Below are 17707 nucleotides of genomic sequence, written 5' to 3'. Positions count from 1 at the left end.
TCACAAATACTACTTAGTAAATACAGCGACAAAATACACGAGTATTGACCAAATTCCTTAATCTTGCATTTAATAATAAAATTGTAAATAAATTATTATACCTATGTAACCTTAAATTATTAACAGCCAAATACGATTTTCAACGAATTTAAATTTATTAATTTTTACTCGTTTTAATTGCGCACTTTAAAAGTGTTCTGTTCTTGTGTAAGATTATATACATGGTATATTTATTGCTTAAACCTTAATCGACTAAACAAGTTTTTCCAAAAAATGCAATGATTTTCTATAAAATTATGAAACCTTACGAATACATTGAAATTATTAAATGGCGTTTAACTATTTTAGTATGCAGATTTTGGAATTATTTTACATCGGAACAAGATTAGCAACTTACAATTGCTAATTTCAAACTTTAACTCTTATTACATTATAACTTGAATTTATTTTTTTAATATACTTAATAAAAATTGATTTACCAATAATTATATTAATTTACTTAATAGAAATATTTTGTTAAAAATTTGTCAAAAACGGCCCCGGCCGGAATATGTTCTGAGCCGTTGGTACCACTGTGGAGGCTGGTAACCTTTTTATCATGAGCAATGGTTATCTTTAATCAACCACCTCCATACAACCATACCTTATCATAACTTTTAATATGTTGTTTAATGGAGGTAAAAAATAAAAGTCATTATTGGTCCAATATCTTAAAACAAATTAACAAAATACACTATACACTATAGCTGTGCTGTAAATAGTAATAGCTAAAATGTTATACAATTATTTTTTGGTACTCAATTTTAACATTTTTCATTTATATGGTTAGAAGAATCCCATGTATATTTGATCATACAGCATACTCACTGCTAACAATAAGATGATCTACATTCAGTTAAAGAGTCGCAAGACTAAAAACTAATAGGAATATGCAACACTTATTGTTTTCAAACATAAAGTGTGTACCATGATAAATTGTATTAAAAGGAATTTTTTGGCTTTAGTATTGTAATAATTATAAAAAAAAAAAATACTTTTTAAAACAGTTTTATAATAACTATTTACAGTAAATGGTTTATTTTTTAATAAGCTTATTTGAGATTAATTTAAGTTCTTATATTTTATTTTAACAATCGCATAATTTTACGTTTTTTTTTTAATTGAATAAGTTTTTGAATCAGTTTTTATTAATAAATTAATATTACTTTGAAACATGTTCTGGTAAAATTGCGTGTGTTATTACTCTGGTAACCACTACTAACTGCGGCAAACGCAAAACGGCCAAACGGACCGTTGCGTAAATGCATTATTTGTTTTCAAACGTTGAAATGGCGGCATTTTCCGTTTTGTTGTCAACAAGCTTTTGTTGTCGACATCGATTTTGCCGAGCGTCTCTCACGGAATTGCCCGCCGTCAATCGAGCACTCTGATTGGTCGATGCCGCGGCGCGTTCAACAAACATGGCGGCCACAAGCCGTTTGCGCGCGTTACCGTCACCCGTTTTGTGCGTGCGTACCGTTTATTGTAAATCCGGTCGACCGCTACACTGTTGTTGTCAGTTTTCTTAACGTCCGTTTATTTATTATTTTTTTTCTCACTTTCCTCAACGGTTTTTTTGCTTCTCTTCAGTCTTAACCCATTAGTCAGTTAAGTCGTTAGCCCAAAGACATCGCGTGTATTGTCACGACCGAAACTCACATTGCACGTACCGTTTACGTATATTAACCGACGACAAAAATGGTAGGTCTTTTTTGTCGCCCGTTTTTCTCGTAAATAACATTGTTATTATAGCAACTGTAAATGTCTACCGTCGTTGCGAGCGTGCACGAATTTTGTTGTTTGCAATAATTAAAGCGGCGTTTACCGTGTTTTTGTTTTATTTTATTAGGCTGGAGGAAAAGCAGGTAAAGATTCCGGAAAATCCAAGGCTAAAGCGGTGTCCAGGTCGGCCAGGGCCGGATTACAGGTAAATAAATCTTTCCAGTCGTCTAGGTTTTTTTTTTGTTTTATCGTTCCAAAAAGCTATTGTAATAATAAATTATTAAGCCGACAACACTTATGTCTTAAAGATAACGGCGCGAATCTATTTGTCGGAAATTGATTACTAATTTGTCGATTGAGATAATTACAAACAACGGTTATTTAGTTTTAGTTGACACATATGTCAACTACCTTTATTTTTTTTTAACAAATCTGAACATCATATGAAATTGTTTAACTTAATTGCACTAAAATTGTGTACATTAAACGACTGTTATTCTACGTTTTGAATTAACTGTTGGAGTGTACTGGAGTTGCTATGGAAACTAACAATCAGCCTAACTTTCTAATTATTTTGAATATGACTAGAACATAAAGTTATTTTTTCATGATATTAACTGACTTGACACTGTTCACAGAACTCATTCTAAATTAAATAATTAATGAGTACAATTGTTTTAAAGCTGATACAAATATCCAAGTAGATACTAAATGTAAATTAATTAATGAATGAATGTGAAAAAATGACTAATAGCGTTCTTCTTATAGATATAAAATTGATTTTTAAAATCACCATAATAATTTTTAATTTTAATTATCAATAACAATGCCTCTAATCTTATTAATGAATAATTATAAAAATCTGTCATAAATACCATAAAATATAGTCGATCATAGAAAACGTAAATTTTTCTCAGGTCATTAAATTATAATAATTTTAGTTTTTGTTGAATGTACTACAATTGATACTTTTCCATAAAATTAGTGTTGGTAATTAGTTGTTTTATAGCTTACATTTTAATTAATATTTCATAATTTGTACGTTAAACAATACATTTTGGAGACTGAGTTTAACCGATGAGAATTTTGTTATTTATGATTAAAAACATGTGTAGGGTTATTGTATGGTCCATTGGTTAGACGTAGTTCTGTTTTGTAGTTAACGCTGGCATGGCTTGTGAAATGTCACCTTACCTTATGTTAGTATTATATGGTCTTAACTTTAATACAATTAAAATTTTTAATCTGACTAAATAAACAGTTATTAATACAATATTAACCTTTATTTTACATATAGTTAATAGTTAAATATATTTTTTTTTTAGGAATAAGGTGTTCTTAAATGTAACTTGTTGAGTGTCCATGTTCAATGTTGTTGCATTTCAGATTTTAAATACAAACTGTTTCAAAATTTTTTTAGTTCCCAGTTGGCAGAATTCATCGTCACTTGAAGAATCGTACTACTAGTCATGGTCGTGTTGGAGCTACTGCTGCCGTCTATAGTGCAGCCATTTTAGAATATTTGACTGCTGAAGTAATTTTCATGAGAAAACAATTAGCATTAAATCCATCAATAAAGTAGTATTAACATTCTGTTTGATATTTAATCCAACATTAGGTGCTCGAGTTGGCTGGCAATGCTTCAAAAGATTTAAAAGTAAAACGTATTACACCTCGTCACTTACAGTTAGCCATTAGAGGAGATGAAGAATTAGACACACTCATAAGAGCAACAATTGCGGGAGGAGGTATTATAACTATAATCAGTAGTGTAGTCGTTGGGTATATTCTGGGTGTAACAACGTATTGAGTATAGTGAATGATTTTCGTTATGAGTACCGACATACATAGAAAAGTGGGAAGTTGGTGTATAGTGAATACCCTTACGACTACACAACTGCCCGTAATAACATTGTACGGTACACCGACTCTAACATATTATTTGTTTCAGGTGTGATCCCACATATCCATAAGTCCCTCATAGGCAAAAAGGGATCTCAAAAACCCCAGTAATGTTCACTCGCTGCATAAGACTTTTAATTAAATGTATTGATTAATTTTTTTTTTTAATTTAAGCTAAACAAATTTGGTTTTCTTAATTTGACAACTTTAATTCTTTGCATCATGCGATATTGTAATTTACAAAATTTATTCCATTTGCTACTTTTGTGTGAGTGTTCTATAAGATATATACTGGCATGATTTTTTTTTTATTTTATTAAGAAAAATAAAACTTACTTTTTTTAATGTCAACACTTCTTTAATATTGTATTAATTGAGGAATTTATTGACTACATAAAATTTAGGGTGTACAATTTTTCGTTGTATTATTCATTTGAAGTATAAAATATATGCATTTTTTTTTTTTTTAATTTTATGTTTAATTTGTATAAACAAATGTAGTGTTCTTGTTGTTTAAAAACGAGCATAGTATGTATAATTAATAATTAGTAATAAACATAAATAGTATCCATAACATACAATCTATACCCTACAAAAAGTTACAAGTATAAATGTTTCACAATTGGCGATTATATAAAAGTAAGTTTTTATATAATAGATTATACACAAGTAAGTTTTTTAACAGTATCCTATATCTGTGCATATTTGTTGGACATCTAGGCCATCAATTATTTTGTTCATTACTTTTTCAGCGTATTCTTCGACTAGAGTAATACATTGGTCTTTGTTTGGTAGAGCATCGCAAAGTGATTCTAATCTGTATACAATTTTTTGCTAAAACAATTCAATAAAAAAATTTGTTTAATCAGACAAAAAAAACAGCAACTATTTATAGTTGTATCATACTTCAGCTTGAGAACTTTCAATTTTAGTTTTTATATCGTTTATTACGTCTTTACAAATTGTACATTTAGGATGAAAGCCGGTTAAGGAGTTTTTGACTAGAAAATAAATTATTATTGCTTATTATCATTTAAGGTCAGTAAATAACTTGGTTTTAATTTACTTTGTTTTTTGCACTCGTTTTGTAACATTTCTATGATAATCGTTTTATCCATGCTATGTTGTTTGTCTGAACGGTGTAACTTGCAGATGTGTTTCATCAATTCAAGCAGATTGTCCTGTAAGATTTGTATTAATATATGCAACTGTCAATAAATCTAAAGTAACATGTCCAATATTGGTAGATTATAGTAAAAGTTGGTTAAACAGAAATACTGGTGTAAACAAGTTTCTTTGTCTAGTATTGCTAGGAAAATGTAAGTAACTGAAAGGCTACAATAAGTTTTAATAAATTGACAATATATCACAGTAGAAAAATATTTAATTCTAATGAGTTGAATTGAGTTTAGCTATCGGTTAGAAAAGAACTATAATAATATTTTTTACACACATACACACACACACACATATATATATATTGAAAAATCTCTCACAGTTGACAGTACTATCATTAGGTATGACTACTCCGGAAAAACAACAAAATATATTTGAAAAATACAATTTATTTTGAGGCTTAAACGCCAAATACACAATACTATTAGTTAATAAATGTATAATAATATTTTCATCAACACGAGAAATATGTAATAGGTAGGTAATAATAATTTATTATAATAATTATACATCATTACAAGTCAAAAAAAGAAAAATTATAACAAATTATCTAATACTTAAATCTTGCAATTAAAAACTTATTGTAAAAAAAATAAAATATATCACTTATTAGTTTTCGATGATTTGCACTTTCCATGTGCTACGTTCACAAATCTTGTCGGCCTAAAGAAACACAAATATATACTAATAACTCTGGGAGCAAGAAAAATCAATGTTATTTTCAAGTTGAACACGTAAAATCCTCCAACAATAAAACTAGTAGGAAAAAAAAATATGTTAAAATAATTACTTTGCACTGTTTGGCGTTGTCTTTGGATGAACACCAATAAGTGGATCCCAACAAACAATTTTCATTTTCTAATTGATTAACGGCGGTGCTTTTATTCTTATCGCACATGGTCATTTTCTCACACATCATCCAAGTGGGTACTTGATAATAAAGATTTTTGAATGTTTGGTCGTACGATGGAATCATCTCCAAACACTATATTACAATTGTATATTGTTTTTTTTCAGTAATTTAGTCGTAGGGTACACGCTGTGTGGATTCATCTCCCATTTTTCTATGTACGTGTACACTCATAATAAGAATCAAACTATGCGAGTGGATACACTACATAAAAAAATGAGTACACACAGCATATACCACACTGGTTATACTATTGTTTTTGTAAATTTTGCATTCAATTAAAAAAAAAAAACAGTTTTTTTAGTAAACCTATTTGAGCAGTGCATCACACGAAACAAGAACAACGTGGTTAAATATGAGCAAACAAAAAAAAAAAATTATAATTCAAAAGGAAATCAATACGGAAAATACACCTCACAAAGAATATATCTTAATAATCACCAATTTGGACGTGCTATTTACAAAATAAGTATTGTAGAGCATAGCAAAAATAATTTTTTAAACAATTACCTCATCTTTGTGGATAACTTCAATGCTATCGCACAATTCAACTAGATCGAACTCTTCGATATTACTTTCTGTGCTTTCATTAAAACGTTTCTCAAATGTTTTTACAAAAGCCTCGCAAATGACACATTCTGAAGATTGGTCCAATTGTACCGCTGTAGCTTTGGGTGTCTGCTGTAACTCTGTACTACTACCATGAACTGCTTGAACAGATTCAACATATATGAATACAAAAAAATGTCAAAAACAGTTTATCCAATTAATATGACGTAGACTAACCTTTAGCACCATCAACACACACTAACATGGCCATACAAGCAATTTCAGGACTGGTACCAGTTTCAATAGCCGCCATTATTTGAGCAAAATGACCATCGACAAAGCTCTTGCATTCATTTTCTTCTATGTTAGGCAACACACTACAAGCTGTATCCAAAGCATTTTTGATACTTGCCTATAATGACAATAATCGTAAGTCGTAATTTATAATAGCATTTATTGCCGATTATGTAATCATAATAGTTGTTTATAAAACCATACTTGGTTGGACTTATCCTCGACCACTCTATTCAAATACTTCATCAAAACCGTACAAACTAAACACAACGGAGTTGGCACTTTAGGTTGAGCTGGCATTTGGTAATTGTTAGTAATCAGTTGTCCCAAATTTAATCCCGGGAAGATCACTTTAGCTTGATTCGTCTCGGCAATCATATTAGTTTCTTATAACAAAACAAAAAATGTATATGAGTATTAAATTAATATTAATAATTAGTTTACTATAAATACTTAATTACCAATGTCCCCAGCAGTATCAAACAGAGTCTGAGGAGGTTTACAAACATTCAATAGGGTGCATATGTCTTGGCCATTTAATTGAGCTATAATCATGTCGACAAGCGACTGGAAATTGTTTTCGACAAATGCTGTACATTCTGCTTTGTAATGGGAAGGGAATTTGGAGCACAATTTCTCTAATTTCTTAATAATTTCAACCTGTCACGAAACAAAAGTTCAACATGAAAAATGAATGTTTTTCTATTGAAAGCAATAATGTCTATTTAATATTAACCTCGTTATCCTTATTTTTCAATTCAGATTCTAAAGTGGACATAAACATAACGCACAATGTGCAACTCTGAGAACTCTTAACCGTAGAAACTATGGAAATTTCTTGCGCCGGACAAAGTTTAAGTTCTGGGCAAATCTAAAATTATAAATAAGATATTAATTCATGTTAGGGATGTTCACTCGAAAAATGAACTCATTTAACAGCTTAAAAGTTTAAATAAACACAATGTAAGAAACTCACAACAGACGGATCAACTTCTTGAGCGACTAACGATATGAATGCATCTCCATATTGGTCTACAAACTGTTTACATTCTGGAGTTAATGAATTTGGTAATACTTTACAAGAAGATTCCAAAGCACTGCGAATTTCCGCTTCAGATTTCGGATCTGTTACAACTTGTTGAACGTAATGCAACACGGATTGACACACAAAACATGTAGTCTTTTCCTTAGGCATGTCTACTTGACCAACTTTAAAATAACACAAATTAAAAACTATTATTAAATATGTTTTAAACAGTAATTAAAGGTTCTTAAAAAATTATAATACTTTTGAGGTGAATATTTTGATAGTACACATCAATGACAGGAGATTTTACATTTGATTGCATATGTTCTTCTTTTTCTAAAGTGCTCACTTTTTCTAAAAGTTCAGTCGGGATAAGTGGGAATGGCTAAACAAAGATAAATAAATATTTTATAATTATATTTGACTTTTGTAAATATATATATAATTTCCCACCATCAGGTTTTTGTACTCGAAAACATTTGGGCCGCTTAACGAATTGGGACAAATTCCAACGTCAGTGCATACTACTTTACCGTCTAGTTCACTCGTTAGGAAAGTATATATGAGTTTATAGTTTTGAACTACTAAAGACAAACACTGAAAAAAAAAAATATTAAAAGCTATTTATGTTCATAATATTTAACATTTTTACACAATTATTTTGAATACCTCTTGTGAATAAGCTCCTGTTTGTTTGCAAAGTCCTTTCAGTACATCTAAGAATTGTTCTTCGGTAGAGTTTGAGATGAGAATATCTCTAAGATGTTTAACTAATTGTTCACAGAATTCACACGTCAATTCGTCGTTGACTTTATTTTTTTTTTCACTCTTAATTATGCCTCGCTCGCCTGCAGTACTGATTTCGACACCCATCAGAGCACTTTTGGCTTTCTGGAATACAATATAATATCATTGTCGAATGAAGTCATTTTTACCTTGATTACGGTAAATTAAAATTTGTCTAACCTCATAGCCATCAGCATGTGGATGGAATGCTTCTGAGCACATACCGCTCAACATACAAACGTTTCTCTTAGTGAATTCGGTTTTAAGAGTATCATAAATGGAATCAATATTTTTCAAAACAATGGCACTGCACGCATCTGAGAAGGAACTTAATTCTCCACATAACTAAAAACAAAAAAAATTATAAGAAAATATTATTGGTAAAATATTAACAAACCACTCACAGTCCAGATTTTATTTAGTATTTGTCGTTTTGAATGAAGCTGCATCATAATTTCAGCTTTTTCCATGACGACTGCACATTTTTCACAAGAATGGTACACTTCGGCATTGGCGTCCAATACCGGTTCCTAAAAAAATTTATTCTATTAGTTAAACAATTAATGATCACTAGAATAGCTGTTATATTGTTTCGTTACATTTTTGTTTTCAAGCAGAAGCTGGTCAATGTTTTTATTATTACACAAGCCGGCAACTGTACAAACAACATTTGGATCCATTTCCGAAGACAATGTGTCGACGAGCTCGGGTATAAAATCGTCGGCCAACTTCCTGCATTCTTTTTTCACAATTTTAAGTGGCAACAAATTACACGATCCATAGAAAACTTGTTGTAATTCATCCTAGAAACAAACAAAAATTTGTCAAAACAATTAACAAAAAATAACAGAAAAGGAACATTGTTAAATTATTGGCATAACTCTCTCCAAAATGATTGAATACAATTAACTATTTTGATGGATTAATTTCACAAAGTAATCTCAAAAAAAAATGTATAGGTCAAAATTAAAGAATTTTCAATCACCACAGAAATGAAGTTAGTTCACCTAGACAACTGAATATACTGATAAAATTTTAGGAAAACATTTGAATCTGCACAGGTTCTATTATTAGATGTAAGAATTGCACACACATACAAACATATACACAACCAGACTGTCAAGTTGAATGGTCTATTTTCAATAAAAATATATATACCCTACTCCCATCCCGTGATTGGAAAAAAAATGTCCAGGGAACTGAGCTTTTTCTCAGAGGAAACAAAAATACATACCAACGTTGCATTGCTAGTAAGAGTGTCGCGGGCTTCTTTTACCATGTTTTTACAAATAGTACAAACGTCATCATTGTCTTCTGGGTACTTTTGTTTTAGCCACGTTGTTTGGATGCAAAAATTGACCGCTTTACAACCGGCTGCATTACTGAAATACAATATTAAAATATATTATAAAACCGAGCTATAAACAATAATTTTGAAAATCGGTGAAGTCAAAGGAAAACTGGTCAGATGCGATTAATAGAGGCATCTAAATATGTTGTACTCGCAGAGATCATAACCAAAAGAGAATTACGAAAGGAGAATTATAGTATTAAATATTAATTAATATTTACAAGTGACTTAAATTTTATAACACAAATATAGGTTGCGATCACCAAAATTTCAGCAGATAAGGACAACAATAAAAAAAGTTAATTAGAATTATTACAATTGTACTTATTTAAAAAAAAAAAAAAAGTTAAAAATCAATGTATATAATGTAATTAATGTGATGTCTGATGCATTTCATTTCAAGGTTTGGTAAAACAGTTTTACCATGCTATTGGTACATGGGTTGAAAAACAGCTGAGTAAACAAATGTTTAAATAACATTCATATAATGTAACTAAATAACATACCAACGGAATATCTCTTACAAAAAAATAAAATAAAAACTACTATAAAATAATCGACGGAATAATATATATTTAAAACATTATCTATACTATTAATATATTATAAATAAAATTCAAACAAATAAAATCAATTTGGGTGGATAATAAATTATTTTTAATTTAAAAAAATTAGTTTTACAGCACATATACGTTTTTAGAAATATATGTTTTTGAGCTAGCATGACAGCTGCATTTTTTTAAGAATATTGGTTTGTCAGTTTTATGTTAATTGCCAATATTAATAAAGTTGATACTTCATCTAAAGATCTAATAACCTTTGATTAAAGGACCAGTTTTGAATTCTTGTAGTTAAAATATTGATTTTTTTTGTAAAATTTTTCTTAAGTTATACTGCTATAATAAAACATTCTAAATAAAATATATACAATTCATAAATTAGAAAGTATAATAGTCATTAAATATGTATTTATTAAAATAATTAATTGGAATCTAACAAATAGTTATGGTAGAATACATAAATTTCCAAAAATTAAAAAGTTTTTGAAAATCAACAAAGCTTTGTAATTATTTTTGTCAATAAGTGGAAGAGAAAACTATAGGATATTAGATTACATCAGAAGAAGTTATTGACACACAAAGAGACCGAGGATTTTACATTCATAATATTATAGTTCTTAACACTTATAATTGGCTACCTGATTTTCAGGGTTAACCAGTTTTTCTTTCAAGTCCTATTGTAATCATGACTATATTTTTTTTTATTTATATTATACTTTTGCACTCAAATTGTGTACAATTTTTTTTTCATCTAGCTAGAGTAGATTAATTATAACATTATATATGTAGATTGATTTAGTAATATTATTAATAGCTTTTGTGTTCAACTATAGGTTATCTAAATAGTGTATCATTTGAAATTCTTATTATAATAGATAAGGTCGGTTAAATAGTCATAAAAATTCGTATGAAAACATTTTTTTAAATAATTTGGCATACATTGACATGTTCATTTTGACAAAGGTCTGACAACTATCATCTATTTATAATTTTATATTATATACATTTATCAATATGGCACATAGAATAATACTTGACAGTAGTTAAAATTAAGCTGATCATTTTTGAAGTCTTAGAACACTATGTACAGCAAAGTTACTAAATGAACATATGTATCAATAGTCGATACAATAATAATAATTAAGATTTGTATACCAAAGTTTTAAAATAGCACATAAGGTAAGATTATGTTTATTTCGAGATAAACAATATTGATTGTATTGACAATGACTAGTGAAAAAAAGGTCATATTATATCAATACTGATAAGTTTGATATTATTACCTGTTTTTATTTTTAAATAGGATTTTTCCATTCTCACACAATATGATCATGCAACTTTTCTGTTGCAATCAATTAATATAAGATTCGATTAGGTGTTTTTCGACAAACCCTTAGAGTTACAATCGTACATCGCTTCGGTACTTACGTTATGTTTCTACACCAGTAAGCCGGTCCGGATGTACATTCTTTTTCTCCGAGCAGTTGGGCTCGTTCACGTCGGACGGGCTCTTCCGCAAACGCCGAACAGGCACCTGCACGTCAAACAAATGAATGAGACGATTATCAGAAAATTAGATGTAAAATATTTTAGATTGGTTTTCAGTAGACCAATTCGTTTACTCACCCAAGAGAACGCATCCCAGACAGGCTAGTGCGAAAAAACGTAGGACGTCGTTTCTTGTCATTTTCTCGCCGGGCGAGCGTCACTCATCCAGAGAGTGTTGAAAATGATTTAGAAATGTGTGTGTGCACTGTGTAAGTCTGATGTATTGGCCAACAAAGGTTGTGTAAACGGTTAGCACTTGACGAGTCCACAAAACACGAATCGAGGGAACCAAATGCGATATGCGGGGCGACAATAAAAAAAAACTGCGACGTTAAAACGAGAACGGCAGTGTTGTAATAAAAAAAAAAAAAAAATTAAATTCTAACCGATTACGTCGTTTTATCGTGAGTCGTCCGTTTAACGTAGCCCGTAATAATAATATATTGTGTGATTAGTCATCACAGCTGCCGTATACCGCTTTTGTTGTTGTTGTTCAGCTGTTGTTGTGTGCCGTGTATAATATATATTTTATAATACAATGCGCTGTCTGTGTGCATTGGTATACTGTACAGCTGATAAGAAAATATCATGTTATTAACCGCGTTTCGTGAAGGGTAGAGTGACCTTTGGTGCAACAATAAATATCATCGTGATTTTTGCCTGACCCAACCAAATGTAAATAATAAATCTTTTTTAAACAAAAATTGATTTACTGCAATAAATGTGAATATTTTTTATAGCGTCGATCTGAGATCGTATTGGTTTTACAATGATGGGTTTATATTTTCGGTCTGGACCACAATGACCACCGAACTAATATCTTCGTAAAGGTAGCATGTCTGTTGATCAGAAATCTTAACCGAAAAATACTAAGAAAAGCCGCAAATACAAATAAAAGATTACCCCTTCCCCTTGAAAATCGAGAAAAACACCCTACAATTTACACATTTTTTATCTTAAAAATACGGCACCATATAACTCTTTGAAAAACTGTTGAGCTACCAAATAAATTTGGGTAGAATATTCTTTAGATATAGTTTATGTTTTGTTTTTATTAGTGTTTTGAACGTGCTAATCGAGAATTTATAGCTCCCCGAGTTCATCCAATGGGTTATTTTGTTTAGGTCCAGCCATGACTTAAAATTTAAATATACTAGATTATTACATATCCCACTTTATTATATTATCAATTCACAAAATAGCAGTAAGGGCACATAATTTTTCTTTTGATAAATATATTCATAATACCTTTATAAAATAAAATATGAATTTGATTAGCTGAACCCTTATGCTGCCATTTTATTTTTATCATCGAACATGTTGATGGAGAGGGGGTAGAGATGCAGTAACCTAGAATATTTAAGCCATGAGCAATAGCCATTATCAATTAAGTAATTTTTGAAATATTTTTCCAAAAAAAAACTAGATAGTTCGATTTCAAGAAATACCGAAATTTCTGGATTTTTAGTTCCAGAGATATTTTATTTCTTGCTTAGATGACGCCACAATTCCCCCTAATTTAAAAATACAAAATTGCATTTATATTTTTGTCTTTGTTAAACTTTAAATTCCAAATTGAATACTTTCAAAAAATAATTTTACTCAGGTATACATTTTGTGTTTATTTTGACTATTTTAAACAGGGAGTAAAAATGTTTTTGAAAACGGTTTGAAAAAACGTTTCTTTACATTTTCTTTATACGAATGAAATTTTGGAAATTTCTTTACACGTTTTTACTCCCTGATTTTAAATACAATTTTGCATTTGAAATGTATTTTGGTAACTATTTTGCCCATCTCTGATAATATAATAATTAATAAAAATTAATAACCACAATAGTTATTATTGTGTTATCACTTATCAGTTATTTACATCTTCTATAACAGTTTACAGTAAAATAGCTAGGTATATAAAATTGTTATAAATTTCTATTTTTAATATCAGAATAGGTATGCGTTGAGCATTTAATAGTTGACAAAGGTCAAAACTGTACCAAACACTAAACACTTAATAATTAAAATATAATTATTAAATTATTATTTATTATATTTATTTACTTCAAGTTCTAAATGACTTCATAGAGTAACATTGTAACAATTATACAATAAATACCTATAATATATTACTATAATTATTCACAATTTTTTTTTGGCTCTGGAGGGGTTTGACTCCCCCCCCCCCCGTAAGTTCGGCACTGTACTATGTTATGTAGGTAACACTATACTAGTTGTAACTTGCTTATTGACTATTTAAATATTCTTACACCGAAAAAACTATGCATAGTAATGATGCTGTATGGCCTATGCGAATACTCATGAGGTAGGTAATAATATGTTAATAATTTGAAAAATTAGTACATTTTGAATTTTTAAACGTCTATTTAAAAATAAACGTAATGACTAGGTTTAAAATTTTGTTCACATCAAAAATAGTAATAATTCCTTGTATGTTCTCAATGAATATTATTGGGTAGGTATTATACAATATATATTCAGCTTGTGCTAAAATACAAATCTATTTTACAATCCTAGTATTAAAAATAAAACCACATTGTTAACGACGACCATATACAAATATAATCTATGGTCAACGATTGAAACAACAAAATAATAATTTTGGTTTCATGTAAATACTAACAAAAGAATATGGTAACAGTTAACATAGCTTAAGGGATTTTGTTTCAAAAACTAAGAAGTGTGTTCATCTTACTGATTAATCAGTGTTTTCATATCAGTGTTTTACTATTAATGTAGGTATCGTATACTTATTTTAATTACTACATCGGCAAATAGTTGCTGCCTATTTGTTTTAACAATTATCATATAATTGTGCAATGTCAAGTAACATAATATAACTATAAACGCGCTCTTTGTTGTATATTAACACTTCTTAAATGTTTACTTTCATTATTATTAATAATTACTTGTAAGTTGTATTATTTTTATATAAGTATGCACCTCTATATCAAGGCACCATATTATGTACCTATTATGATAATTACAGAGATAATTATTAATTGATTCGCGGTCTAGAAAATAAATATAATCGAACAATCATAAATTAAAAATAATAATCGCTAATTAAAATTTCAATCTGTATCCGCCATTTTGAAAACAGATTAACTTTAATTTATTTTGTATACAAGATTTAGGAGTTTATTAATTGTATTTTTTTAGATAAATTTACCGCTTTTATTTGGTAGTTTGAAATGAGAGCGATGAAATGTCGTTACCAACCAGCTGTTAAAAAAATGTTGAGAATATTTAAACATTTTGTAAGACATTCAAATTCCAACAAATAAATAGTTATAAAATATTTTGAAAACATTAAAAGTTTTTTTTTAAATATGTTAAAAATGATAAATTTGTTTCCAACTGGCCTAGTTGAACTGGGTAGTATTAGCTATACTAGTTTATGAGTAATTATTACTTATCTACGAGCTATAAGTGTTTTTTTCATTTTTTGGTCTGTCATAGTCATAGTGACTTTTAAAACAGTAAACAATAGACATTGAAATATACACAACACCATAGTTGTGATAGGCAATATATTATACGATTTATAACCATATTTGCCTTTACCAACAGATTTTATCAACTCCTCTCTTGTGACTTGTCTAATTCCTAACTAAACCACTGGTAGTTGTTCCTAAAAGATACGTTTTGTTATGTATAATATAGCCGTTTGATTAAGCGAATGTATTGTACATTTCATTCGCGGACTATAGTAAATCATGATTATTGATATAATAAACCTACCAGCATCAACCACCATTAAATAATATTATGGGGGTCCATTTTGTATCATTATTCATTGAAATCCCATAGCTAATCATAACTTCAACGTTGCGCTTTTATAAAGTAAATATTTAGGAAATAAACTATAATGTAGCCCACATACACATGTACAAAAAAAAGGTGTATACTCGTATTATACATATATATATATACAGGGTGATCCAACTAACGTAAGACACTCATTTTCCCTGAAAATATAAATATTTTGAAAACAATTTTTTTTCTAAACTCTTAGGTACATATTTTACTACATTTTTTAATATTTTAAAACATTTTATCGCCAATCTTTATAAGCCAAAAAAGGGGATTTTTGGTTTTTTTAAATGGCAACATATGTTTTTAATTACATAAATTTGTAGACAAAAAAATTAAAAATGTGTTAGCGTTAAAATTTTTTATTTTTATTAAACTGTTCATTAGTTATGACTTTGTTAAGATACTACATTTCCTCTTAATAATAATCATATTTCTTCAGTTTGTCCAAAACCGGTAGCACATCAAATTCATATTTATGTTCGCATTGTCCAATTGGCAATAACATTCTAACAACTAGGAATTCACTATAAAAGATTTTGAAATAGACAAAGGTTCTTATCTACAGATTACTTAGATTATAGGTTATTTATTATATCTGATTATGGTACAGAGTACGGTAACATGTCAAATTATTTGTACGCAATGTAATAGAACTACTCGTCTTTGTAGTAACGATTGAAAATATTAAGAAATACAGTCAAAAAATCAAATCTTTATAAAGTCATAACAAATGAACAAATAAATGAAAATTCAAAACTCAAACGCTAACATAATTTTTAATTTTTTGTCTACAAACTTATATAATTAAAAACATATGTTGCCATTAAAAAAAAACAAAAATCCCCCATTTGGGCTTATAAGGATTCGTGATAAAAATTTTCAAAATATTTAAAAATGTAGTAAAATATGTACCTAAAAGTTTAGGAAAAAAATTGTTTTTAAAATATTTATATTTTCAGAGAAAATGAGTGTCTTACGTTAGTTGGATCACCCTGTATATATATATATATATATGGTAGTTTAGCTGAGAATGTATTGGTTTTATTGAAGTTTATTTAGAAGAAATAGGTTCAACATTTGAGATATCGTCGGTCTAGACTTAAAATTAAAAAATCGCCTTAATATTAAAAAATATTTAATAATATTATTTAAATTATATAATACTATTGTTATTACCTATATTTAAATCATGCTTTACATAACGCACACATATCTTGTTTGTCAAATAGTTTAATGCATCTCATAATAAACTGGTTTCCTGATGGTTTTAAACAAGATTGTTGTTAATTGTTTTCTACTTATATTAGTAACTTTATACTTAATGATTTTAACCTAAATCAATGATTTTGAAAATCATGTTATGACTTTTAATCATCTACTTATTTATCGTTGGGAAACTTATAAGTCATACAAACCCTTTGTCACACTATTTTCTCTATCCCTATTTATTGTCATTTAGTTTTCAATGTTTATACCTAGCAATTTTAAGTCTTAGTGTATTCTAATCAATCCATTTTAGTCTTAACTCTTAGACATCTAAGCGGTCTATTACGCATTCTGCATTCAGACTATCTTACCACTTCTCACATATTCGTTCTTGTACCCAGTAGAAATCATCTCCTGCACTACTTATTTTTTCTGCTTTTCATTATTGTAACTACATATTTTACCTTCGACTTTCAGGGGATTTTACCGAAGTAGGGGGTTTTACCTCTTAAATACTTCAGTTTTCAGATCTCTTTTAAGCCTAAAAGTTTTCTCTCGAAGCAAGATTTGATCACACAATTCGTTGTAATGCATTGATGTTTTAAACAACTTTTATGTTTTAATAAAGGAAATATACTGCTATTATTTGTAATTACAAAAATAAGTTGTTCAATTGATACATTTATACATATAATAATTTATATTTTAGAGTTTCATAAAATATCTACCTAATAGCTAATAGAAATTCGAATATTGTTATTAGTTAATAGTTATTGGCGAATGATGACACTTCAAATTTTTTA

The 17707-nt window shown here is 28.9% G+C and overlaps 2 protein-coding genes across 3 annotated transcripts; one reads left to right on the top strand and one right to left on the bottom strand.

The window, feature by feature from the left end:
• The first annotated feature begins 1478 nt into the window (after positions 1-1478).
• Positions 1479-4129, top strand: LOC126839418 (histone H2A.V). The gene is made up of 5 exons (XM_050574746.1): positions 1479-1740; positions 1889-1966; positions 3182-3295; positions 3380-3509; positions 3713-4129. The coding sequence occupies exons 1-5, from the start codon at positions 1738-1740 to the stop codon at positions 3772-3774; spliced, it is 387 nt and encodes a 128-aa protein (XP_050430703.1). The 5' UTR covers positions 1479-1737; the 3' UTR covers positions 3775-4129.
• Positions 4118-12336, bottom strand: LOC126839417 (prosaposin). 2 transcript variants are annotated; one of them, XM_050574744.1, is made up of 18 exons: positions 11943-12336; positions 11745-11850; positions 9640-9787; positions 9005-9208; positions 8810-8935; positions 8586-8750; positions 8289-8510; positions 8073-8216; positions 7881-8004; positions 7569-7801; positions 7329-7463; positions 7054-7252; positions 6797-6978; positions 6536-6710; positions 6260-6456; positions 4730-4844; positions 4570-4664; positions 4118-4497 (listed from the first exon to the last, which is right to left on the bottom strand). In XM_050574744.1, the coding sequence occupies exons 1-18, from the start codon at positions 12001-12003 to the stop codon at positions 4342-4344; spliced, it is 2787 nt and encodes a 928-aa protein (XP_050430701.1). In that variant the 5' UTR covers positions 12004-12336; the 3' UTR covers positions 4118-4341. The 2 variants fall into 2 exon arrangements, with proteins under 2 accessions (XP_050430701.1, XP_050430702.1); XM_050574745.1 differs by lacking the exons at positions 4118-4497; positions 4570-4664; positions 4730-4844 and adding exons at positions 5211-5502; positions 5630-5824 and having other exon boundaries at positions 11943-12333.
• Between the last annotated feature and the right edge of the window lie 5371 nt (positions 12337-17707).

Source organism: Adelges cooleyi, unplaced genomic scaffold, assembly GCF_023614345.1.
Source record: "Adelges cooleyi isolate 19-005CV unplaced genomic scaffold, UGA_ACOO_1.1 ACOO_flye_CR_arks_rails_tigmint_CR_PRNA_30, whole genome shotgun sequence".
NCBI classification, from domain to species: domain Eukaryota; kingdom Metazoa; phylum Arthropoda; class Insecta; order Hemiptera; family Adelgidae; genus Adelges; species Adelges cooleyi.
Note: the sequence above shows the minus strand (reverse complement) of the source record. Positions and strands in the feature narration are given on the sequence as shown.